The sequence below is a fragment of the Molossus molossus genome, unplaced genomic scaffold, assembly GCF_014108415.1.
Source record: "Molossus molossus isolate mMolMol1 unplaced genomic scaffold, mMolMol1.p scaffold_m16_p_18, whole genome shotgun sequence".
Taxonomy (NCBI): domain Eukaryota; kingdom Metazoa; phylum Chordata; class Mammalia; order Chiroptera; family Molossidae; genus Molossus; species Molossus molossus.
In genome coordinates, this window is record NW_023425353.1 from 15,008,469 (window position 1) to 15,034,528 (window position 26,060).

Below are 26,060 nucleotides of genomic sequence, written 5' to 3' on the forward strand. Positions count from 1 at the left end.
ACTTCTTACACTGAGTCAACACAGGCTTCCTGCTAACGTCTCCCAGGGGTCCTAGCTCTTTCCAGAACAGAGATTTGAATCTTCACTCTTCCACACAATCCCTCTCGAAATTTTTTTTTACTTTTTGAAATTATCTTTATTGTTGAGAGTATTACAGATGCCCTCCCTTATTTCCCCCTATTGCCCCCCTCCACCCGGCTCCCCCTCACCCCAGGACTTCACCACCTGTTGTCTGTGTCCATGGGCTATGGATATATGCATATAGTAAATTTGTGAATATTACTTTTTGGTTGCTCCATTTTCTCCTTCAGTCTCTCACTTCTCCAGCCTCAAATCCCCTTTGCCATTCCTGGTCCTGGCATATTCTACTTGCCTGTCTTTGGACACTTTTGAGTTTATCAAATTGGGTTTGTCTGGATTGAACAAGATAATCTAACAGTTTAGACTACAATTCAACCATTGACAAGGACACTTGTGTCTGTTTCTGTAGTTTGAATCACATGTGTTTTTTAGTCCCCATATCCCACTAATGGCTTATCTTTGGGGTTTTGTTGTTGTTGTTTTTTGTTTTGTTTTTTTATCCTCACTCAAGGACATTTTTCCATTTTTTGTTCAGGTAGAGTGGGAGGGAGAGAGAGGAACAGAGAGAGAGAGAGAAACATCGATGTGAAAGGAACACATCGAGTGGCTGCCACCCACACCAGGGCCAGGGACAAACTGCAACCGAGGTACGCGCCCCTAGCGGGAACCAAACCCGGGTCTCTCAGGACCGCAGGCTGGCGCTCTAACTGCTGAACCAAACCGGCCAGGGCTATTGTTGTTTTTTTTAATTATTTTTTCTTTATTGATTTTTGAGAGAGAGGAGGTAAGAGGGAGAGAGAAATAGAAACATCGATGAGGGAGAACATTGATTGGCTGCCTCCCACATGCTCCTCACTGGGGACTGGGCCCACAACCTGGGCATGTGCCCTGAGCAGGAATCAAATTGGCGACCTCTTGCTGCGTGGGTCGACGCTCAACCACTGAGCCACACCGGCCGGACTTATCTTTGGGTTTTGATCACCTAAAACTATTGCTTTCTCCAGGACCATTGCTGTAGCCTCCTAAGTGGTCTCCCTGCATCCACATGTGCCTCTTCACCACAGCCAATACCCGTTCCCCACAGAGCAGCCCGAGTAACCTCTTCTAAACACAGATCTGACACCCCACATTAAGACTCTTCAATGGCTTCCCATTGCTTATAGGATAAAGACTAGAATCTTTCAATGACCTGCAAGGCTTGAGGGGTTTCGCACCCACCCACTGAGCCAGCCTGGTTTGTACCACTTTTCCTCTGGACATTTGTGTTTTCACCACATTGGCCTCCTTTCCAGTTGTCAAAACTTGCTCCCTCTGGGCCTTTGCCAATTTTTCCCTCTTCCTAAAATATTTTCCCCTACCTTACCTTCCACCTTGCCTGGTTATATATATTCATTCTATTAGATTTCCTCTCAAGCATTACTTCCCCTAGGGGACCTTCAAGTTCCTTTTCACGTGTTTTCATAGCATTATTTAACTTCCCAGCACTGACACATTTTTGTATGATTGTCTGATTGATGTTGGTCATCATTACATTTCATGCCAAGATTTGACACAAAATTGGATCTTGGTAAATACTGGTGGAATAAATATTGGTATCTGAACCAATTTTTTTGACTATCAAGATCATCCTGAATCTCAGTTCTTTCATCCAATCTGGTCTCTCTCTCTCAGTCCAGTATCTTCCATAAATTTGAAAAGCACACTCTCTGTCCCTGCTGGACATTTATTACAACCTTAATAGAGCATAGCTGTATATAAAGCCCTTTGGACCTCCATTAAAGGTCTTCCTCCATGTTTACACTGATCAACAGCCAGTTTTAAGTGATATGATTGTAGGGGGTTGGGGGGGAACAACTTTTTTCTCTATCCTCCTACATTCTGTAGCCGGGCCCTGAAAGTTAAACTGACAAAAGGCAAATTTATAAAAAAATACAAATTTTTATTAATGTGTGCAGTGCTTGTATACATGAGAGAAATTCAGTGGTGAGTAACTCGAAGAAGTGGTTAGAACTTGGAGCTTACATAACATCTTAACACAGAGCAATGAATTTGTAGAGAGGTGGCAAGACAACGGGAATGGGGTTTGGGGTTTAGGCTTTAGGAGTGACTGTGGGAGGGTAAATATATGGGAGAAACTAATGGGAAATGAGGGTTATTTTAGTAAGGTTTGTTCTGTAGATTCCTCTCAGTGCTGTCTCTGGGCTAATAAGAATCACTGATGATTGAGTTGTACGCTATACCAAAAAGGATACCTTCCTCATGGGAAATTTTATGTCCTGCTTTTACGTAGGAAGGGAGAGGTCAGAGAGCCCTCCCTGAATCTACTGTTTCTGAAGTGTCTTCAGTTAAAAGTTACACGTCAAAGCAGCATAATTTTGGTATGACATGTTTAGAACCCTTACATGATGTTTCTAAATTATTTTAGTTTACAGACAGTCCAATTCTATCATACTTTTGATGCATGGTAATTCAGTCATTGGGTATGATTTGTGGAATGTCATGGTACACACTCATGTGCAGCTATGCGCCATCCTTTGTCCAATGCAGACATTGCTAGTGGATCACAATCGTCTTGCCCTTTGATCATCACTGTAAACTTAAAATCCTTCTCAATAAGGTACTCCAGGCAATACTACCAATTGGAATTAGCATGTGATTTCTAATCTCTCTGAGCTAGAATTTCCATTATTTATTTAGTCAGCTAGGTTATTGAATGGACTCTATTCCTGGTTCTACATGACACTCCCTAACCCTGGAATTAGCACCTTGCTAATATCTGCTACTCTAAAAGTCACTCCCTCTTCTGTAAACACTTCCTTGAGTAAAGTGAAATTGGGACTTCATTATGTTCAGTAGTCAAATAAAACAACTATATGCTAAAAAGAAGGGGAGGGGGAGGGGAGGGGAGGGGAGGGGAGGGGAGGGGAGGGGAGGGGAGGGGAGGGGAGGGGAGGGGAGGGGAGAAGACTGGATGTCGGGCCCCTTTTCTCAGGAAAAATACCACTTCAGAAAGCAGCGGCTGAGTAGCTGAGCACAGCCCTTCAACAGCTTTATGGGCTTGGGGGAGTTTGAGACCTATGAAGAGATGAGGCCGTAGTAAGTCCCAGGGTGCTACACCTTAGGTAAAAGGGTAACTAGAATTAGACCAGGTTTCTGGAGGATTCAAGATACATTTATTTTGAATCATCCTAGTTGCTGATGGTCCTCTGGTCCTACCCTGCCTGCCAGAGCAAAAGTTCACATCTGGAGAAAGAAGACAACATCCAGAACTGCTGCCCAGTAGAAGCAGAATAAGCCACCTGTCTCCTTTAAAATTCTCTAGTAACTACATTGAAAAATTTTAAAGAGGCAAAATTAATTTTAATAATATATTTGTTTAACCCAGTATATCCCAAGTAGTATCATTTCAACATGTAATTTGGAGAAGGAAATTTTTTCTCTTCCTAAGGTCGGAGCAGGGGGTGTGGGCGTTGTAGACTAGCTGACAAGGAGCAGGAGAAAGGGGTGTTACCGCGCGTGTGGAAGCGTCCATGAGGAGCGGCCCTCCCACCGGCCAGTTCCATGAAGTGGGGTCGGAGGGGGGAGCTCCGGGGGAAAGGACCGAGGGCTCTGACAAGCTTGTTTGCACACTGTCTTCACTGTTCAGTTGCCTCTCTAACTGGAGACTTGCCCTCAGTGGGGCTTTGTAGGAACGGATTCTTGAAAAGCTCTGCTTTAGTCACACAAGGGAATTTCAGATAAGATTCTGTTCTCTATTTGCTGTTTGTCTAAATGTTTTCCGTGTAAAGTGATCTTCATGCCATTCTGGTTGTTTCATATGTTGATCCTTTCATGATCAGTATAAACTGTATCAATGAGACCCTGGCCCAGCAGCTCATTTGGTTAGAGGAAAACTTTAAAGAGCAGCTTTGTGGCCTTGGGGTAGGAAAAGATTTCCTAAACCCGTCTCACATTCATAAAGGAAAATATTGACAATTGGACTGTATTGAAATTAGGAATGCATTAAAGGACACGACTTAAGCCCTGGCCGGTTTGGCTCAGCGGTTGGAGCATTGGCCTGCGGTCTGGAGAGACCCGGGTTCGGTTCCCGCTAGGGGCGCGTACCCCGGTTCGGTTGCAGTTTGTCCCCGGCCCTAGTTGGGTCGTGTGGGTAGCAACCACTCGATGTGTCCCTTTCACGTCGATGTTTCTCTCTCTCTCTCTCTCTCTCTCTCTCTCTCTCCCTCCCTCCTACTCTATCTGAACAAAATGTCAAAAAATGTCCTCGGGTGAGGATAAAAAAACAAAAGGACACGACTTAAGAAGGTAAGAAAAGCATGCCACAGAGTGGAAGAAGGGAACACTGATGCCCCTACACCGCTACAATGGCTGACACAGAAAATATCAGTACGTTTGTTGAGGATATGGAGAAACGAGAACTCTCCACATTGCTGGCGGAAGTATAAATTAACACAACTACTTTGCAAAACTGTTTTTGGCAGCATCTACATAAGCTGAACATACCATATCCTTTTACCCAACAGTTACCCTCCTAGATATATGACCAGTAGAATGCATATATATGTTCACCCAAAAACATATATAAATTATAGGGGAGTCGCCCAGACCCCCAGAGTAGGTATAAAGATGATTTTAGAGTGAAAATATTTGAGCTACAAAAGATGCACAAACAGCCCTGGTCAGTTTAGCTCAGTGGTTAGAGCTTCATCCCAAGGACCAAAGAGTCAAGGGTTCAGTTCTGGTCAAGGGCATGTCCTTTGGTTGCAGTTCGTCCCCAGCCCTGGTCGGGGTTGTGTGGGAGGCAACCAGTTGATGTGTCTCTCTCACATGGATGTTTCTCTCTCTCTCTCTCTCTCTCTCTGCCCCTCCCACTCTATCTGAAGATAAATATTCTCAGGTGAGGATTAAAATGCAGAAACAAATCTTACCTGAACTTCTCTTATGTGAGTAAAGCAGGGCCTCCCGAAAACACAGGCTGCCCCTTCCCATTAGTGTCCAGCAAATCAACAGAACCTTCCATACTTTCCTTCTGAAGACCTAAGCCCACCCCTTTGTTAAGTTGGTATATAACTTCTTATCTCTGGCTATTTGGTGAGCAGCTTCCGTGTGCACATGTAAATAAACTGTCTTTTCTCCTGTTAATCTGGCTATTGTCAGTTAAATTTGCACACCTCCGACCACTGGACCCAAGTGGGAAAGGAAAAAGTTTCCCCTCCCAACATAAACACATCTATGACAGCCCTAAATTGGAAACAAGGAATACATGCTGTATCATTACACTCATACAAAGTTCAGAAGCAGGCCAACAAATTGGTAGTGTTAGAAGTCACCGTCCACAACTGTACCCCTGAAACTTATATAATCTTATTAACCAGTGTTACCATAATACATTTCGTTTTTTTTTTAAAGTCACCATCTGAGCTACTTTTGGGGAGAAGAGAGTATAATATTAGCAGGAGAGGTAAGTAAAGGTTCTATTCTTGGCCGAGATGGTGGTTATTGTAACTTTCGGGTCATTCATTGAGCTTTTTATTATTTATTTATTATTATTTATTATTTGTGCACTTTTCTATGTGTATGTTACACTTCAATAAAAGACTTTATCAATAGTGTAATTTTTAGTCTAATGTAGTCAGTTTACTCTTTCTGGTATTTTAGTGTCTCTGCATCTTTTTCTGTCTTGTTTACAATTTAGCATCTCAGTTTTCTATGAAACAAGGTCCGTATTTCGTTTGAATAACAGCTGCAGTAACACCATAAATAATTGTGATGATGATGGTGGTTTGGCGATGAAAGAATCACTGCCCTCCCTGGCGAGCCCAGTTTACTCCCTAGAATGGCTCATGCAACAAAAGAATTCTGATTACTTCCTCCCAATGTTTTAAAAATAGCATTTTACCATCATATCTGTTCAGAAGTCCGTTTATCACCCTCATCAGCATTCTATCACCATATTTTTCATTAACTGAAATGTTACAATTAACACACCCTACAACTGATAGGAAATAAATCTAGTCAACTAAAGACCCTGTCAGCTTTCTCCAGCTCTTTATTTTCTTGTGCAGCCAGCCAGCACTGGGGAAGAATGAACCGTCATTCACCTCGCAAAGCCTTCTTTTTAGCATATCATTGTTTTATTTGACTACTGAACATAATGAAGGAATAACCAAACTTAGAAAAGAAAATGGAAATAAGTACATAAATATGGCATCTGATAATCTGACACTCTTAATGGTGAAAATGATACCCACAGTTATTCTTTACAAAAGCCCAGAGAGCTAAATTAGAGCATTCAGTTAAACCCACCTACTCTTTCTGCACCATAAACTCCCATCATTCTGCAGAAAGGTTAAGGTGATTTTGTTTTGTATTCTAATTTTAAGGCAGTTATTCTCTAGTGCATTAGAAAAGGCTGCAAAGGTTTCTGTTCCTGATTTGCTAATAACAAAGCAATTTGCTTGTTACAAAGCACTTAACACAGAGCTGTCCTATACCTCTGTAAAAGTGTTCTGAAAGTTGCTTGAGAGTGAATCTTGCCTGTAATTTCAAATAATAATAACTAACATTGTTACTTTTACTACATCTACCACTTATTAACTCCATCTCTGTAGCAAGCACTGATTGGTGAGCATTTCCATATGCTATGTTATTTTATTTAATCCCTGCCACAACCCAGTGTGGTAAATCCTTATTCCCACATTCCAGATGAAGAAACAGAGCACAGAGTCTAAGCCAAAGGTTGTAAGGCTAACAGGAAATTTAAGCTCATATCAAAAACTATGCAACTTAAATTATGTGCTATGTTGTCACCCCAAATATATGTCTAATGTCCAACTCCATATTAGATTATCAGGGTGTTTTCTATTGTGGTGGTGGTGGTGGTTGCTGTGGCTACAGTCCCACCCTAGCCACTTGTTCATCCAGACAGGCAGCGTAGGAATATGTTAGTGTTCCATTTTGTGACCAGCCAGGCCTTGCTGGGGCTTGTAAAATCAATCCGAGAAGGTAAGGTGGTCAATCTGTAGTCATGGAATTGTTCTCTGAGTCCCCGTTGCCTCTCCATTGTTCTTTGTATAGTGCTCTGTACATCTAGGAGCTCACAGAGGTCTGGATTCTCGGCAGCAGGATTTCCCTGGTAAACATGTTTAAATGTGAATTTCATTTGTTCTCTGAGAGGCTCATTATATTAGAAACATCTATTTCTGAGAGATGGCCCCAAATCAGCCATTCTGTGGTTCCCATTCTCCCTGCACATTTAGAATCAATCTGTATGCAATGGGTTGGAGCTTTTATGAGAACCTATCACCTTTACTCCATGCTGGAACTGTTATTTATGAAATACTCATTAAATCTTATTTTTAAAATGTTTAGGCACTTTTTGCAATGTGAAATAATGTTCCTTCTGTAGAGGGTAGGAAAGACTTTTTCCTTCTACCCTCCCAGGTTCTCCTGCAAATTAGGTGAACAAAAGAAAAATTAACCAGAGGAAAACAAACAGAATCTTATGAACACCTGCAGTGCACATCCCCACAGAGGTACTCTGTGATGAGTAACTCAAAAGAATGGTTAGAACTTGGGCTTCTACCGAATCTTAACAAAAAAAAACGGTAAATTGATCATGGGAAAGTGATAAGACAAAGGAAAGGGACTTTGAGCTTGTAGAGGTGGCAGACTGGGAGGATAAACATGTAGGGAAACTAACAGAAGACAGGGCTGGTTAGGAAGACTTGTGCCAATTCCTCTGGCGTCATCTCCGGTATGAGTCTAGAGTCACCTCCGGTGATTAAGAATCATCTTGCCGTTCCTGGTAGGGATGGGGAGGGGGAGAGTCTTTCTTGTGTTTACTTTTTCTCACAGCCTTTAGCTCAAAATAATCTTTATGTCACAGTGGCATATCTGGGGTGGCATGTTCTGAACTCTTCCACGTCTTTGTATATGTCTTTATTGTCTGTCTCCAGCTCTAGACTGTCAGCTCCATGTGAGCAGGGACTGTGACTTGGGCACCACTCTGTTGTCAGTACTGAGAACAAAGTATAAAGTGGCATTCAGATAAATTTTTTCAAATGTTTTTGTTTAATCCTCACCTGAGGATATTTTTTTCCTTGATATTTAGAGAAAGTGGAAGGGAGGGAAGAAGGGGGAGGAAAAGGGGGAGAGGGGGAGAGAGAGAGAGAGAGAGAGAGAGAGAGAGAGAGAAACATTGATGTGAGAGAGACACATCAATTGGTTGCCTAGCTCATGACTCCGACCGGGGCCTGGGATCAACCCTGTAAACCAAGGTACATGCCCTTGACCGGGAATCAAACCAGAGACCCTTCAGTCCATGGGCCGACACTCTAACCACTGAGACAAACCAGCTGGGGCAGAGAACTGATGTTTTAACAGATAAAACTCCAGACTGTGTTTTAAAGATCAACTACACAAAATATAATCATCACTTTATAGTTATAACTGTGCTTTTTAAGAGCAAGGAACCATTAATAAAGCAGTATTGCATTAGACATCTTGACATTTAAATTGACTTTATGCAAATAAAATAAGCAAAATTGAATTTTTATATTTATTCATCACAAACTATATAGGTGCATTTCAAAATCACATCTTAAAAGTATAATAAGAAAAGTTTTGTCTCTTCGTGTCTGGCATGTCTGTGCCTGATGAATTCCATAACCAACTTGGATGACACTAAGCTGAGAGAAATCTCACATCACTTTTTTGTCTTCTTTGAAACACTCAGATGTTATTACTCATTTCTGCTACTTAGATGAAACTTATTCTTCTGGCATGGAAATATCAAGGGGAAAGAATTGAAATGTTCATGCCCATTCTCCTCATCATAAGAGATTTTTCACTTCATCCTGAACTGACTTTGAATATTTAGGGAAAATGTTCAATTTGTAGCTTTGCTAATGGCACTACAATGTCAAACTTCTCTGTTTAACATTCAGCTTTGTTAATCAAGAAAACCAGATTGGCTCTCTGCATGTTGATTAAATTGATTACAGCTGTAAGGCCTTGATAGCAGTTTTTTTTTTTCCAAGTGTCTCTAATTAATCAGACAATGCTTGATTAGTTTTTTCTGTTTTGAGGAGATAAACTGACTTCCTTGAGAATTTTCACCCCAAAAGGCTTCCCTTCCAGTGAAAGGTAGGGAGAAGTGAGTCACTGCCTAGTTTTCCATGCCACTCAGACCTTTTATCTTCCAGCAACTGAAAAAGGAAATCCTTTGAAAAGCAGGTTAAAACGTAATATTAAACTTCTTTTCACATACTCTCATGGATACAGCTTCTGGAATGAAAAAAGTCTGTGTTTGCTTCCTCTGAGCTTTGGCCTCGTCTCCCCTCTATTGTAGAGCATCTTCCCATTTCCCATTGCGATGTTCTTTGTGGAGTTAATCATTGACTTGTCAGACGTGACATTGCAGAGTTCAGCCCAGGAACCATCTTGCTTTAATAATCGGGTTTATGAATGATGTGTTAAAAATAAATAATAAGCCACCATCTATTTCTTAAGTTATATCTATAGTATTAGATCAAGGTGCTGATCATGCTGATGAAGGTAAAAATTTCCAGAAACTTTACCAACATTTATTTATAAGGACCCGAAACGTTCTGCTCGTATCACTGAAATATTTCCAGTGGGGAAGGCTGCTTGGATCCCCTCAGATGGTCACGTTGGCACGAGGAGGGCACCCCTTCCTCTCTCCTCCACTGGTGGAGGGACCAGCGGGGACTGCTGTTTCCAGTGAGGGCTGTCGCCTAAAACACTTTTTAAAAGATATTTTGAAGCTGTGTTTCCGAGAAGTTTTTTAAGTAGTGCCATCAAATTGGAAGCTCCTGAAGAGAGAGAATCTGCCTTTAGAAAGAAAGTAGTAAAAACAGTTCAACTAGAACAGAAAACCAGGCCTTACTCCTCCCACCCCCCACACCACATTTCTACTCCCAGCTATGACGGTTGACGGTTGACGGTTTCCGGGGCGTCCTTCAAGAACTTTCTGTGCATGTACAAGAAAGTAGGTTTCATTCACATGTTTTCAACATAAATGGGATGAGTCTCTATACTGTCATACAACTTACTTTTTAGATTTTTACAGAATACATTTTGGACATCTTTCTGAATTTTCACATGCAAATGAACACATTCTTAATTACTGGATGTTATTGTATTATCTGGATGCACTGTAATTTACGCAGCCGGTTATCTGCCGACGGACATTTAGGGGGTTTCCAGCTTTCGTTATGGTCAAAAGCGCGCTAATAAACACCCTCCTGGGCATCTCTGCGACCTTGGGCCAGTAGGTGTTTACAGTAAATTTCTAGCAGTGAAACTACTTGGAAATTCTGATAGATACTACCCAATTGCTCACCACTTTATATTCCTGTCAGCTCACTGTGAGTTTCATGAAACTTGAGAACTTTTGCCAGGCTGTGTGTCCATAGTAGCTCATTATTAATTTGTATTTCTATAATCATACTCATGGTCCAACCTGTTTCAGTGATGAGCATGGGGAGGCATTTGCATGTCTTTTCTTCTTCTGACCTGCCTGTTCATATCTTTGCTTCTTTTCTAAGACCATGTATTCAGTATTCTTATATATCCAACACAGAGTTGGGTACTTGGACCCTCAATAACTATTTGAATGGGACTTAGTCTATGGGACACACAGAAGGAATCTAAAATAGTTCTTATTAGAGTGTAAGGTCCTTGAGGCAAACTGCCATCTCTAAAGACCTTGATAAAAACAAGATATCTTCTCGGGAGATTTCTGTACATTACAACCTTATTTTGATACAATGGGAAATGAATTTTGTCAAAGGGAAAGTTCTGTGTTCCTCATATGTATTCTCATATGCATATGTACTGAATTGCCAAAATAACACGTTATTCCTCGCCTAGATTATACAGCACACTCTAACTGGTCTATCCACCCCCTCGCTTCTCCCCGCAGTCCCTTCTCCATGGCTGCCACTGAGATCCTTCTAAAACGCAGATCAGAGAGTCCTCTGGCCACAGTCCTTGGCCAGATCCCCAGGCCTTCAGAATGGAGCGGGCATCCTTTGTTTTCCATCTGAGACCCTGCTTCTCAGGCATTGGCCACAGTCTGTCATCCAGACATACATACTCCCAGTGCCCACCATGTCATAGTGGGGCCCCCAGACCTCCGCCCTTTCTGCTGTGATGCACGCTGTTTCTTCTAGAACATCCTCCCACGCTTTCTCTCTTTTGCTGCCTCATCCTCACCCTTCAGGAACAACCCTTTCAACTTGCTGGGAAGCCTCCTCTGAACCCCCTAACTGTCCGGGTTCTCTGGGCTTACCTCTATTGGACAATACTTATTTCACTGTCTTTCGAGTGTTAGTTTAAAAGTCGGTCTCCAGAAGACTAAACTCCTCAGGGGCAGAATCTTCTCCTCAACAGACAGCATGAATTCTGACACCACACGGGCTCGGGAAGCATCTATTCAACATGAAATCTCGAGCAGCCATGCTGCTGACACTGTGGAGAAGGCGCGGGCGGGACTGGTGTTTCCTCGTAGGCTCAGGTAAGTAGGGTGCTACCGTTCGCATGTTGTGGGTGGGTTTGTGGCTGATACCTGCATTCGTGCCTCCAGAGTTGAATGATCAACCACGTCTAATGAGTCAGTGTCTATGAAACAGTCCCAGGATGCTATGTCATTAATGTTTTCTTAACCTGACAGAAAATACTGCCGAATGGGAAAGATGTTCAGTTCTGCAGAGAACATATAAAATATATTTAAGAGAGTAAGAGAAGTTATCATTTCTGTGATTTCTTGAAGCATTGAGCACTTGGAGGGAGCTGGGTCCTCTCTGAAGGATTTCCTGACAAAGACATGGGCAGGAGAGGTGATTTTGTAGAGGCCAGAAGAAGAAAGAATGCGAGTTCCTTTTTGTATGAGTGTTTGTTGCATGTATTCAGATACTTCCTTTTTGTATGAGTATTTGTTGCATGTGTTCAGATACTTCCTTTTTGTATGAGTGTTTGTTGCATGTATTCAGATACTTCCTTGTTGTATGAGTATTTGTTGCATGTGTTCAGATACTTCCTTGTTGTATGAGTATTTGTTGCATGTGTTCAGATACTTCCTTTTTGTATGAGTATTTGTTGCATGTGTTCAGATACTTCCTTTTTGTGTGAGTATTTGTTGCATGTGTTCAGATACTTCCTTTTTGTATGAGTATTTGTTGCATGTGTTCAGATACACATGGGTGGTATGAGATGAAAATACAGTGTTGTCTATGCGATATGTTTTCCGCCTTTGGCCACGGGAGAGCTGAGGTCTTCTTCTAGAGGCCACCATAAAGCACACATCCTCCGGGAGTAATTTTTGGAGGACAGGAGAAGAAATGCCTGGAAAGAATAATTCTCTCTTTTTTTGGTTAATCTTCACCGAGGGTATTTTCCATTGATTTTCAGATAGAGTGGAAGGGAGGAAGAGAGAAAGAGACATCGTGTGAGAGAGACACATCAACTGGTTGTCTCCCGAAGGACCCCGACCGGGGCCTGGGGTAGAACCCAAAACCTAGGCAGGTGCCCTTGACCCAGAATCAAACCTGCAACCCTTCGATCTGTGAGCCAATGCTCTAACTGCTGAGCCCAACCAGCCAGGGCTGGGAAGAATAATTCTCACATCGTTCTCAACGAGCTGCCTTTTCTTGCTCCTGCTGTCCCCCCACCACTCTCAGAGTGTCCCCCTGCCCTCCTCCCCATGAGGTCGTTCTCAGAGGACACATCCATTTCCCAACCTCTTTGCTCTTACCTCTAGGTCCTTCTTCTATAGCCATGGTCTTTATACAGGATTTCATTCTTTCATTCATTCAACAAACATTTATTGAGCATCTAATATGTCAAACCCACGGTGAAGAAGACAGACATGATTGCCTGCTTTGTGGAGCTTGTAGTCTGGTCAGAGCTCCTCTTCCTTATTCATAGACAGCTGTGTTCTCACTGCAATCGCATGCAGAAGGGGCGAGGGCGTTGTTCAGGGCCTCTTTTATAAGGGCACTAATCCCATATATGAGGGCTCCACCTTATGACCTTAGCCCTCCCAAAGGCCCCACCTCCCAACACCATCTTAGTGGGGATTAGGTTTCAATATATGAATTGGGGGGGACACTAACCTCCAATCTATAGCACTAAGCCATTATGATAAAGGGAACTAAGGTCCCTTTGATAGTTCAGCTGGTAGAGTGGAGGACTTATAGAGTGAATGTAAACTGTACTTGAAAAACAAATTTAAAAAATAAAAAATTTAGCACAAAGAAAAAAATCTTGCCCTGGCCAGTTTGGCTCAGCAGTTAGAGCATCAGCCTGTGGTCCAGAGAGACCCGGGTTCGGTTCCCGCTGGGGGCATGTACCTCAGTTGCAGTTTGTCTCCGGTCCTGGTTGGGTCATGCAGGTGGCAGCCACTTGATGTGTCCCTTTCACATTGATGTCTCTCTCTCTCTCTCTCTCTCTCTCTCTCTCTCTCTCTCTCTCTCTCTCTCCCCCTCGCTCTCCCTCCCGCTCTATCTGAACAAAAAATGTCCTCGGGTGAGGATTAAAAAAATATATATCTTGAGCAATGTGTTAACATTATTAAATCTGAGTAGTATAGATTTCAGAGTTTTGACGTATGTTTGAAAATTTTAATCATTAAAAGTTAAAATGCCCTGGCTGGTTTGGCTCAGCGGTTGGTGCACTGGCCTGCAAAGTTAAGGGCCATGGGTTCGATTCCCGGCCAAGAGCATGTACATCAGTTGCAGGTTTGATCCCCAACCCTGGTTGGGGTCATTCATTCAGGAGGCAAACAATTCATGTGTCTCTTTCACATCAATGTTTCTCTCTCTCTCCCTCCCTCCCTCCTTCCCTTTCACTCTATCTAGAAGATCAATGGAAAAAATATCCTCGGGTGAGGATTAACAACAACAAAAAAGTTGAAATGTTTTTACTCATGTATATAGGTATGTCTTCAAATGCATTGTGCAGTAGTAATGAAGTATTAATATGGAGATTTAAAAGAAAGGAGACTAAAGATGTGGCTCTGTCTCTCCCTCTGAAGCTGGGTTGGGTGGTGTGATGGTAACAGTGATGGAAAGGAGCACAGATATTTTGTAGAGATAGAAAGGACCAGACCATGCAAACCTTTAAGCCAATGTAGTGATTTTGGATTTTGTCCTAAAAGGCAGTTTTGAACAGCTCACTGGGGATTGGATTAGAAGGGAGTCCAGATTGGCTGGGGAGAAACAAAGGACAGGCTGGAGCACAGACCAGGACAGTGGCAGTGGGTATGAAGCTATGTCCCATATTCCGGACCCAAGGCTAGGACCTAGTGACAGACCCCTAAACGTTTCCAGCAGACCTTCACTTGGAGAAACTACCAAGACCCATGTTCCGTACATGCTAAACCAAACTCCTGTAGCACCCCAGATTAATCTCCCCAATATCCCACTTCATTCAGCGGTACCAACACGGTTTCCTTCCCAGAATCTAGACTTTCAGCTTCCTGGTTCTTTCTCCAGATGAGCTCCCTCAGTGACAGGAAACAGGGCAACCAGTGACATCTGAGTTCCACTTCTTTTGGCTTCCATCTTCACTGGGGACTGCCCCTATTTACAGATCCAGTTTAGTGATTGGGCCAGATTAGGTCAGGTGTCCACGTCTGGACCAATCAGCTTAGGTTGTGGGCTCTCTTAGGGACATGGTAACTCCCAGAAAGCCGTGAGGTTGGAGGAAGCTGCTCCGCAAAGATGGGACAGAGGCTTCTGGAAAGACGTCTCTTAGCTCTCTCCTGCTACATCTGGAAGAGAGACTAGAACTGTTTCTTGGAAGTGCCAGGGACTAAAGTTAGGACAAACAGGTGAGATGAAAACAGATTTTACCTCAACACAAGGAAGAAACTCTTCAGCAGAGCTGTTTGGAGGGGCAATGTGGTCTTTGGAGGTAGTAAGTATACAGGTGCTGATGGTGACCAGGTGCAGATTAGATAACCACGTGATGGGAAGGTGGTAGAAAGCAGCCCCCATGCTTAGATGGGGATTGTTCTCCCAACACTAAGAATCTGGTTAGAGATTCTTTTTCCTGCGGAAACCAAACCAAAATTAAACAACAGTGTCTTAATCCTTCTCCCGGTCCTTCAGAGATACGCAAAAGGGCTCTCCACTTACAGCTTGTGTTTCTGACTTACCATTTGAGCTTCCTCCTTCAAATGGAAGATGAATCCTATGAAGAAAAGCTACTAAGAGCTCCTTCTGTACATTTAAGTTTTTTGTTTTGTTTTTTTATCCTCACCCCAAGGACAGTTTTTGATATTTTGTTCAAATAGAGTGGGAGGGAGGGAGAGAGAGAGAGAAACATTGACGTGAAAGTGACACATCGAGTAGTTGCCACCTACACAACCCAACCAGGGCCGAGGACAAACTGCAACCGAGGCATGTGCCCTTAGCGGGAACCGAACCCGGGTCTCTCTGGACCGCAGGCTGACGCTCTAACCGCTGAGCCAAACCGGCCAGGGCCATTTAAGTTTTTAAAAAAAGAAACATATTGTCTTAGTTTTTAAATACTACTGAATATATTCCTGAATAAGCATTCTGTTTTCTGAAGTAGAAATGTACATTTGTCTGTCTTGGCTATAAGGAAACAAGGTATGTGTCACCTGGTTCACCCCAAATTGTGTGTGTATCAAGCACAAGAGGAGACAGTACCATGCTCCTGGCAGGTGGAGAAAGAGCAGGTGGAGGGGAAATGCCGAGTGGGTCACAACAGCTGCGTTGCTTATTGTTATGGAAACTGTCAACACTAGTGGCTCTGAGCATCCTGGACTGCTGGAGACGCTTTCTCTCGTCATGCATTTGATAAATACTGAGGAAGCGCCTCCTCTGTGCCCGGTACTCTGCTAGGTACCAGTTAGTCAGATGGGGAGACTGCACTCATCAAATGACCAAACCAAGGAGGATGCATTGTGAGCTGAGACAAGAGCTCATAATGAGAAGATCACAGTTGCTCTATACAGTGCTTCTCAACCTTCCTAATGCTGTGACCCTTTAATACAGTTCCTCGTGTTGTGGTGACCCCCAACCATAAAATTATTTTTGTTGCTACTTCATAACTGTAATTTTGCTACTACAGTAAGGTCTTAGGTGACCCCTGTGAAAGGGTCATTCGACCTCCAAAGGGGTCGCGACCCACAGGCTGAGAACCGCTGCTCTATTAGCAGGAGTGATAAAGGAACTTGGCTAGATTGGCCAGGGAGCATCAGGGAAGACCTCCCAGGGGAGTGGTGCTTGAGTCACAGTCTGAAGGTAGAGTGTGATTCCACCAGGCCACGGGAGGGTAGGAACAGGCTGGAGAGCATGGTCCACACGGGAGCACAGCCTGGGCAAAGGCCCATGAGGGCAGGAACTGAGAGACCAGTGTGACCGGAGCCTAGTGTGTCAGAGGGAGAATAATGCAAGATGAGTTCAGAAAAATATATGGAGATTAGTCTGTGCAAAGCCTCGAAGGCGGGGTAAAGGTTCTGGTCTCTCTTCCAAGTGCAATCGTGTCCCAGTGACATTGAAGGGTTTTAGACAAAAGATTGACCGAGTCAGGTCAGAATTTGCCTACAGCGTAGAGAACAGAAAAGTGAAGCCAGAGTGAATGAGGGGATGGATTAAGAGCTTTTGCTACGGATAATGTGAGACAAGACAGCTGCTTGGACTTTGGTAGTGCGAGTAGAGATGGTGACAAAGGTGGATTCAAAGTTTAATGAACAAACTGAACTGCTAAGTAAAATAGAGACACACTCAGATAGGGAGCAGGCAGACAGCTTGGGGTGGGGAGACTGAGCAAAAAAGAAAAACAGAGAACTCGTGGACGTGGACAACAGAGTGGTGGTTGTGGGGGTGGAGGTGGGTGGGTGGAGGTGGAGGAATAGGACACAGGGGATAAAAGGTGATGGAAAAAATAAAATTTAATTTTATAAAATTCTAATGACAACCAAAAAAAAAAAAAGGCATTTAGGAGGAACACTGACAGGAAGTTTCACAGAAGCCTTGAGAATGTTTCAGTCCTCAGCCCTTCCTGTAAGCAAAGGTCATTCAGCTGCAGCCCGGCGCCAAATCCTGCCCACTGCAGGATGCTCTTTGTTGGTAAGGTTTTATGGTGACATGGCCATGCCAGTTACTTACTCATTTTTTGTCTGCTCTCACACTACGAAAGCAGAGTTGAATAGTTGCAACAGAGACAGACCTATGGCTTGGAAGGCCTACCATTATTTACTCTCTGGCTCTTTACAGAAACACTTTGCCAACTGTGGGTTTTACATCACTCGAAACTTTGCCTTCCTGCTATTCCAGGGTGTAGACGCTCTTCATTTGGGGGTCCAGAAGTTCATGAATGGGCTTCAGATGATCTCTGACCTCCTGTAGTTGGACGAAAAATTTGGTGTTTATGTACATTCTTTTGGGAAAAGTTTTTACCAGCTTTTAAAAAGCATCTGTGCATTCTTCCCCAGTCTGTTTCTTGGCCTTAGATGTTTAAAACCTAAACTTCTTTCAGTTAATAAGAAATGTGCCTTGGTACCAAATGATAAATATATAGCATCGAGTCTTTGCTAGGAATTGCTCACTGCCTCATCAGACCTCCTGTGTAAGCATTTCACTGGGCAGGCTCCTCTGACCCAGACCTTTGTGATAGCGGATTGTAAGGAGAACTACATAATAGTTATTGTCATCTTTTAGAATTCTCAAAGAATGACTACTCCAAATAAATATTTAAATGTATACAAACTTGTAGATCGTTTTATTCCAGGGGAATTCCTTGAAGGGAGAAAACGGAAGGTCTGATGGACCCACAGCAGCCCTGGTGCACGGCCCCGGTACACAGCCCCGGTGCACGGCCCCGGTGCACTGCCCCGGTATACAGCCCTAGTGCACCGCCCTGGTGCACCGCCCCGGTATACAGCCCTGGTGCACCGCCCTGGTGTACAGCCCTAGTGCACAGCCCTGGTGCACAGCCCCGGTGCATGCCCCAGTGCACGGCCCCGGTGCACGGCCCTGGTGTAGTGTGGTTTTCTGTCGGCCAGAGCTCTCTTCCAGCTGACAGGGCTCTGATCCCCAGGGCCTGGAACGCGGACTTCAGGGGGCAGTTACCACACATGTAGAGAGATGACTAAGCTGTTGGTCTCATATTGTGGATTTGTATATATGTATGTATGTGTGTATGTGTGTATGCACACATACTGTGTTAATAGGGAACACCTTAGTGAAATTAGTAAAATCGTCTAGTAAACAAGAAGGAACTGGTACCATAATTCATCTAACTGCAGACATTATCCCAGTTCTTGAAATATCTGACTCAGTTAATGCTCACTGTGGGATGAAAATAGGGTGGGATTCTTTTTAGGCCCTAGATTTTAATACTGGTAAATCTGGCCATTGTGAAAATTCACCAGAGGGTATGTGTTCTTCATCTGCATGGTATTGTACGTGGTATTAATGTGCGCCGTTGCCTTGCCTGCTGAGTGAACAGCCGGGACGTCCTCAGCAGGTGCAGGTGTGCCTAGAAACCCTTTCTCCCAGTTTCAGGGGGAGAGGTAGGCTGGGAGGGTTCCTGGGGCCACGAGAGGAAGGGAAGACGGCCCGAGCGCTCGGAGAGCTGCCTGACTGAGGGGGACACTTGCCCACAGAGGAGCTAGAGGCTTTCACAACAGTACGTGGAGTCCGTCCTCGGAGAAAAGAGCACATCAGAGTTGAAGAAAGCGACCGAAACAGACTGTCCAGTACAAAGACAAGGCAAGGATGGAGCTGGTGGAGCAAAGAGCAAGAACAGGTTGTGCGCACAGTGGTCAGGGTAGGAGACGGGCCCAGGTGCAGAGCTGAAGCCAAGGCTGGACGCTGTGAGCGAGCCTGAGCTCTGGCAGGAAGGCGGGGAGGGCCAGGGGCCGGCCCAGCGTCCAGGCGATGGACTTGCATGAAAGTCACTTATAAAAATGTAAACATGTAAGGTACAGGTACTAGGCTGTACGTGTCTGCTTATTAATGTCACCAAAAAAGCATGCTCTTGAAAAAATAAAATTACTAAATATACATAAAGTAAAGTAAAAACAATGTCACCAGGATGACAAAATGGTACAACCTGAGGCAGGGTGTGGTCTGCGGACAGTTCCGGGTGCACTCTGGATGCCACGTACTCTGTCCTCCCCTCTGGAGAGTCACAGTGTCTTAAAGACTCAAAAGTCCTGCAGGAAGACATTCTAGTTGGCTTTGTTTAGCGTGATATTTTTCATATTTTATACTTAACATAGAAACCTTTCTTTGTTCAAAATATACTTTGTAAATGCTTACTTAAAAAGCCAAACGAATGAGTTGCTTTTATTAAAATTTCTTAATGGTATAAAATCTTCTAAATCTTAAGTTAAATATCACTTGTCAAGAGTATTGTGCAGTCTTTTTGTGTTATTAATTAATTAATTAATTAATGTATTATTAATTATTATTAACCTATTTTTGCCCATTCCTGTATATACAAGAAACACTATTTTTTCTTCTAAAGCTTTTGTTCAATAGTGTTTTCTGACAGTACTTATACAGGGGTGGGCAAAAGTAAGTTAATCATAATAACTAATAATAATACAATAATTAATATAAAATCAGATGCACCTTACTCCAGAATAAATTCACACCACATAGTATGCCTCAGAATACTGATGCAATAAAAGATGATAAGTTTAACTACAAAGTAAACAGCCCTGGCTGGTGTGGCCCAGTTGGTTGGAGTGTCACCCCGTACAATGAAAGGTTGCAGGTGTGATTCCAGGTTGGGACTCATATGGAGGCAACATATGAGATGTTTCTCTCTCATTGATGTTTCTCTCTCTCTCTCTCTCTTTCTCTCTGTGTGTGTGTGTGTGTGTGTGTGTGTGTGTATGTGTGTGTGTGTCTGTCTCCCTTCCTCTCTCTAACAATTTTTATAAAGCATACCCTCGGGTGAGGATTAAAAAAAAAGTAAGCATAACAAGTGAAGGGAAAGAGACAAAAAAAACTGATAAAAGGAAGAGCAGTCTAGCCGGTGTGGCTCAGTGGTTGAGTGTCAACCCATGCACCAAGAGGTCACCGGTTCAATTCCCAGTCAGGACACATGCCCAAGTTGTGGGCCTGATCCCCAGTGGGGGGCATGCAGGAGGCAGTTAATCGATGTTCTCTCTCGTCGATGTTTCTATCTCTCCCTCTCCCTTCCTCTCTCTCTGAAATCAATCAAGGAAAACAATTTTTTAATAAGATAAAAAATAAAAGAAGCAAAAGAAACGAACAAAATATTTATATAGAGATAGATATAAAATACCCACATGGATATACATGAATATTACATAATTTGCCTATGCATATAAAATGACAGTCACTCTCACTCCTGATGCTCATAATGAAAACAAGTGCAAATTAAAACCACTTTACGATTCCAGTTCTCTCTATATTAGAAAGCATTAAAAACTTGATAACGTGTCCCTGTGACACTGTAAAGGAACCAGCACGTTACTGGTGGAAATGCAGGTGTGAACAACACTGATGGAGGGATTTGTCAATATCTAACAAAGCCAACTATGTATTTACCTTTTGTTCCAGGAATCCCACTTCTAGCAGTTTACCTTGAAGATGTATCTCAAGGTGTACAAACATAGATATGCCCATGGTTATTCATTAAAGCATTATTGTAATAATCTTGCAGTTAATTTGCAGTAATGCAAAATATTGGAACATACCAAACACAGGAGAACAGTAAAATGAACGATAGTACATCCACCAGTGGAGTACTTGCAGCCATAAGAATGAGGAAGCTGTGAACTAGTATAACCGATTTCCAGGATACATTTTAAGTTGAAAAGTGAAATGCAAAAATGAATTATGGTGTGCCACCTTTTGCACAGGAAAGAAGGGGAATAAAAAATAGACATGTACCTGCTTATTTTTTGAAAAAAGAAACAGAAAGGAGACACCAGAACTAATGAAGTTGATTACTTACAGAGTGGTGGGTGTGGGTGGCGTGGGTGTGGGTGGCGTGGGTGTGATGAGGGGAGGGAACTAATCGAAAAGGATGCAGGAAATGTAACTCCTAAGAGAATACGCCTTTCTGTGTCTTTTTGGCTTTTGAACTGTTATTGTTCAACATGCTCAACAACAACACAAGCAATAAAAATCAATAAAGATGGAAAGAAAAACCAAAAATGTGATACAAACAGAAGCTGATGACTATATTCCAAATGAATAATGCAGATGCTCCTCGACCTACGATGGGTTACAACTCAATAAGCTCATCATATGTTGAAAAGATCCCAAGTTAAAAATGCATTTTATATACCTAACCTATCAAGCATCATAGCCTAGCCCAGCCTACCATAATGTGCTCGGGACACTTACATTAGCCTACAGTTAGACAAAAGCACCTAACACAGTGAGCACACAGTAGAGTGTGGGCTGTGATCACATGACTGACCAGGAGCTGCGGCTCACTGCCACTGCCCAGCGTCACACGAGAAAATAATACCACATATTGCTAGCCCGAGAAAAGATCACAATTCAAAATTTGGAGTGTAATTTCTACTGAATGCTTATTGCTTTCACACCATTGTAAAGTCGAAATTGTAAATCAACATTGTAAATCAGGGACTGTCTGTATAACCACACCAAATGCTTATAACTAGACCAAGTAAATTTTTAACCTAGTATTTTGACTAAAGAATTTAAAAAAACTGTAAACAGAGAACCCTAGAGAGTGGGTTAGGGGTTATATTGGTCGTTTAATTTGTTTTGTTTGCTTAGCAATTCTGAAACAACTTTTGGTATGTTCTGTAGTTCAAAAAATAAGTAAATACGTTGAGGATAATGGGAGCCAGGTCTCGCGCAGTCAGAGGGGAGTTACAAACATGCGAGGAGGAGAGATGAGAACGGACCTGTGGGGGTGTATTAGTACTCGGGAAGTCAGTGTGAGCCCATGGTTCCATCAGGGACCATCAAAATCCTGTAAAGGGCCAGATATGTACTTCCCTCTGTCATCGTAGCTCAAAAGCAGCCGTAGATGATGCATAAACTAGTGAACATGTCTGCATTCCAAAAAAAATTTTATGGGCACTGAAATTGGAATTTTACATAATTATCGTGTCATGAAATATTGTTATTTAAATTTTTTTCAACCGTTTAAAAATGTAAAAACGTAGAAACTTTCTTGGTTTGCAGGCAGTATAGACCAGGCAGTGAGCCCGCCAGATTTTGCCCATGGGCCATCGTGTGCTAACCCCTTTTTAGATAGATAAATGATGATAGGCAGGAAGGCAAATAAGTAGATAGATCACAAGCAAATGTGATCAGATGTTTAAATTGGGGAATTTGGGTGAAGGACATATAGGAGTTGTTTGTACTCTTGCAACTTTTTGATAAACTTGAAATTATTTTTTAAAAGTTACTAAAAGATCCTGGCCGGTGTGGCTCAGTGGTTGAGTGTCGACCCATGCACCAAGAGGTCGCCACTTCAATTCTCAGTCAGGGCACATGCTCAGGTTGTGGGCCAGATCCCCAGTGGGGAGGGGTCATGCAGGAGGCGGCCAGTCAATGTTCTCTCTCATTGATGTGTCTATCTCTCTCTCCCTCTCCCTCTTCCTTCCTCTCTCTCTTTAAAGTCTAAAGAAAAAATAAAAATTACTAAAAGATCCCTATACTTTTCCATGGCTATTGCTAAGAAGGAAAAACATTAATTGAATCATTAGCCTAATAGGCAAGTGCCTTGCTTTGTATAACTGTCACACAACACCCCCCACCAACGTTCTGTCCCGTGTCCATGGACCAGGAGAAGGTGCTTCTACTGCCATTGTGTTTAGTTTCTAATGTGTCTCTGGGGGTGTCATCATATGATAACATTATTTACCTCCTGTTCATCCTTGCTGTCCATCACTCTTACTGAGTAATGAGGTCACTAGGCTGGTAATTTGTGTGTGACCTTGTAATTTTCTATAATGTAGGAATTTTGGATCTACTGTAATTAAATGGACTAAATAAAAGATGCTTATCAGAAAATGCCCCATTAGCTTGGAAGTCTGTGACAAATACTTTTTGATGTCCTTAATGTGTTATTATGAAATTCAATTACACAGCATGCTCACCTTGCTTATTTCACTAGCCATAATCTAGTGATAGCTGAGGTGAGCATTACTGAAAGTATCTTAAAATATTACAAAAATAGGAAATGGGTAATTTTTACATTAAGGCACTTTTTATACAAAAGGAGTGAATGGCTTGCAAGGAAAATCTCTACTGTATAGACTTGTAATTATTCTACCATCCTTTACTGGTTTAATTTCAACAGAATCCAGTTCTTAACTTGGTTTGTCATTGACAGTAAAGTCACACTGTGGTCTTCATTGATAATGAAGATGATGGTGGTCATAGCTGAAATTTATTGAGTGCAACTGTGTACCCAGATCCATGCCAGATGTTTTCTCATCCATTTTTTAATTCAATCTTAACAAAACTCTGAGTTACTATTATTATCTCCTTTTTATAGATGAGGCTTACGATAATTAAGTGACTTGGCCAACTTCTTATGTTAGGAAGTGTGGACTGGCCTGGAGAGCCGGTACTCTCGGTCACTGCTTGGGACTATCTCCCATTAAAGAGAAAGGCAATAGGAAGTGCGGAAATGTAGAGAAAAAAATGTTTAGTCATGACGACATGCTCCTTCAGAAGAATAAGGTAAACTACCAGGTATGATATCAATGCAAGAACTAGAATTTACGTTGGAAAAGTCTGCACATCCCTGTGTGCTCCCTTCTTCTGAAGAAGCACAGGGGCAAGTGTAGGGATGACAAGGGCTCGAAGTAGAATGCACAGTGACGCGCATCTTCTGGACGCCACGCCTCACTCACACTCACCCAGGTGTTACTAGGGGGCGCAGGGACCAGACAAGAAAGGAGGCAGGACAGTCAGGAGACTGGAAAATGAGGTTGGAGGCAGAGGGACGGGGAATGTGAGAGGTGCTCTGGAGTGGTTTTGTCCCCATTCAGCGGGAGACCTGAAGTGGTGAGTCTCTCAAGGACCCGGCTCCCCTCACTCCTTCCTTTCGGCCTCCGCTGCTGCAGAGACCCCGAATTAACAGGCTGACTCCCAGCAGTGCAGCCGGTCCCTGACCGCTCCAAGGCTAACTTCTGCTTCGACTCACCGTGTCGTCATGTGTGACATGTGACGTGTGACTTTGTTAGGCTTCCTTACCCAAAGGTTATAAGGAGCTTTGTCTCAGCTGCATTTCTTCCGTGTCATTGAAATAATTTTCTTATGTGAGAGAAACCATGCTACAGTTTAATAACAACAATAAGCTTTCGAGAAGAAGGTCATCTTTATTTAGTTGATGTATTTATTGAACAACTACAGACAATCCCCAATTAATGGTGGTTCGACTCTACAACTTTTTTGCTTCACAGTGATACGAGAGCAGTATGCATAGGAAGTTATGTGAAGGGTTCGACGCTGTACTTTGCGTTGGATGATTCCGCCCAGCCGCAGGCTAACGTGTGTTCTGAGCACGTTCGCGGGAGGCTGGGCTAAGCTCTGATGTTCAGCAGGTTAGGTGTATCGAATGCATTTTCAACTTACAGTCTTTTCACCTTATGAGGGGTTTATCAGGATATAACCCGTGGTAAGTCAAGGAGCTCTGTCATTATTTAAGTGATTTACTCTATGTTAACCCATTTATAAAACTGAATATTAATTTTTGAGCATCTCGTCTTCCTGAAATACAAAGGAGGAAAAATGTTTCTTTGTGGAAGCCCCAGGGAATTGAAAACCCGGGGAAGGAAAAGGCTGCCGGCAGAATGACAGACCTGGCTCGCTTCTCTTCGTGTCTTCGCAGGGACTGGTTGGACATGCTGAGCCCGCCCATCGTGCCTCCCAGCCAGCAGCCAGCCGAGCAGCACCAGGACTCCTCCGGAAGTGTGACTGCTCAAGGTGGGACTAGGAGAAACGCTATGCATAAAATAAAAATAATTAACCGTAAATAGAGAAAATCAGTCACTTTGAAATGCCTTTTTTATTATTATTAAATGCTGATTGCTGAGGCTCACACACTGAAAAGAAGTAACCTGTGCCTCGTTTTATGCAATGATGGGTTCTTTACAGCTAAGAGAACAAAGAGAAATTGTTCATCTTCTTCTAATGGTTAGTACAGGACAAAATATCGTTGAAGGAGTAAGAGCATGGCTTTGGTGTCAAACTGACCTTCATCTCATTTCGGCTCTACCAGTTCCTGCTACGGGACCTTTACGAGTGTTGGTTCCTGCATTTGTACAGTCAGACTAACACAGGCAATGCCCACCTGGAAGGTTTTCGTGACGATTCAGTGAGGCAGACTGTACGCGAAGCACTTGGAACAGTCTGCCAAATCCCAGCTGCTGGTATTGTTGTAAAGCCAACTTAGTCCAGTATCACTAAGGTTCATGTCTTTTGTTGTTAAGATACAGTGAGGAGTTGGAGGTTGTTTTGTTATTTTTGTTTAAATTTTTCAATTATGCTTGACATAAAGAGAGGCGAGCACCAAGCTTCGGTAAGTAGTGTTCATAATGGAAAAGTTGGAAGGAAGCAGGAATGAAAATCTGCCTGGGCTTCCCTTTGTTGGCGGGTGCTGTACGGTGAACCCCGAGTTTCTGGCTGTGAGCGGGGGACGTGACTGTCAAGAGTGTAGAGAGGAGGAACAGAAAAGCATCTTGGGTGGAAACGGCTGGAGGTGGGCACCTGGGGGCATCTACAGTATGTAATTGGAGTGACAAATAACCTCCGAGTGGGGAGTCCCTGAGACCATTTTCTGAGTTAGATTCTGAAGATGGAAGCTCTGTATCTGAGGTTTAAAAAAAAATTGAAACCAATATAAATTGCTCCAACAAAGGTGCCAGTTTTCAGGGTGTTTTTTTCCCTAGCTGCCCCAGGGAGAAAGTGGAACATTCATTTTTCTTCAGATACGGATAATTC

At 43.0% G+C, this 26,060-nt stretch overlaps 1 protein-coding gene across 2 annotated transcripts in view; it reads left to right on the top strand.

Moving 5' to 3' along the window:
* The window catches only part of CFAP20DC (CFAP20 domain containing), a 258,264-nt gene that overhangs the window by 215,601 nt on the left and 16,603 nt on the right, over positions 1-26,060 (top strand). For both annotated transcript variants that reach the window (XM_036267094.1, XM_036267095.1), the window contains one exon: positions 24,949-25,043. In XM_036267094.1, the coding sequence (XP_036122987.1) occupies positions 24,949-25,043 (95 nt within the window). The remainder of the gene's footprint in view (positions 1-24,948; positions 25,044-26,060) is intronic.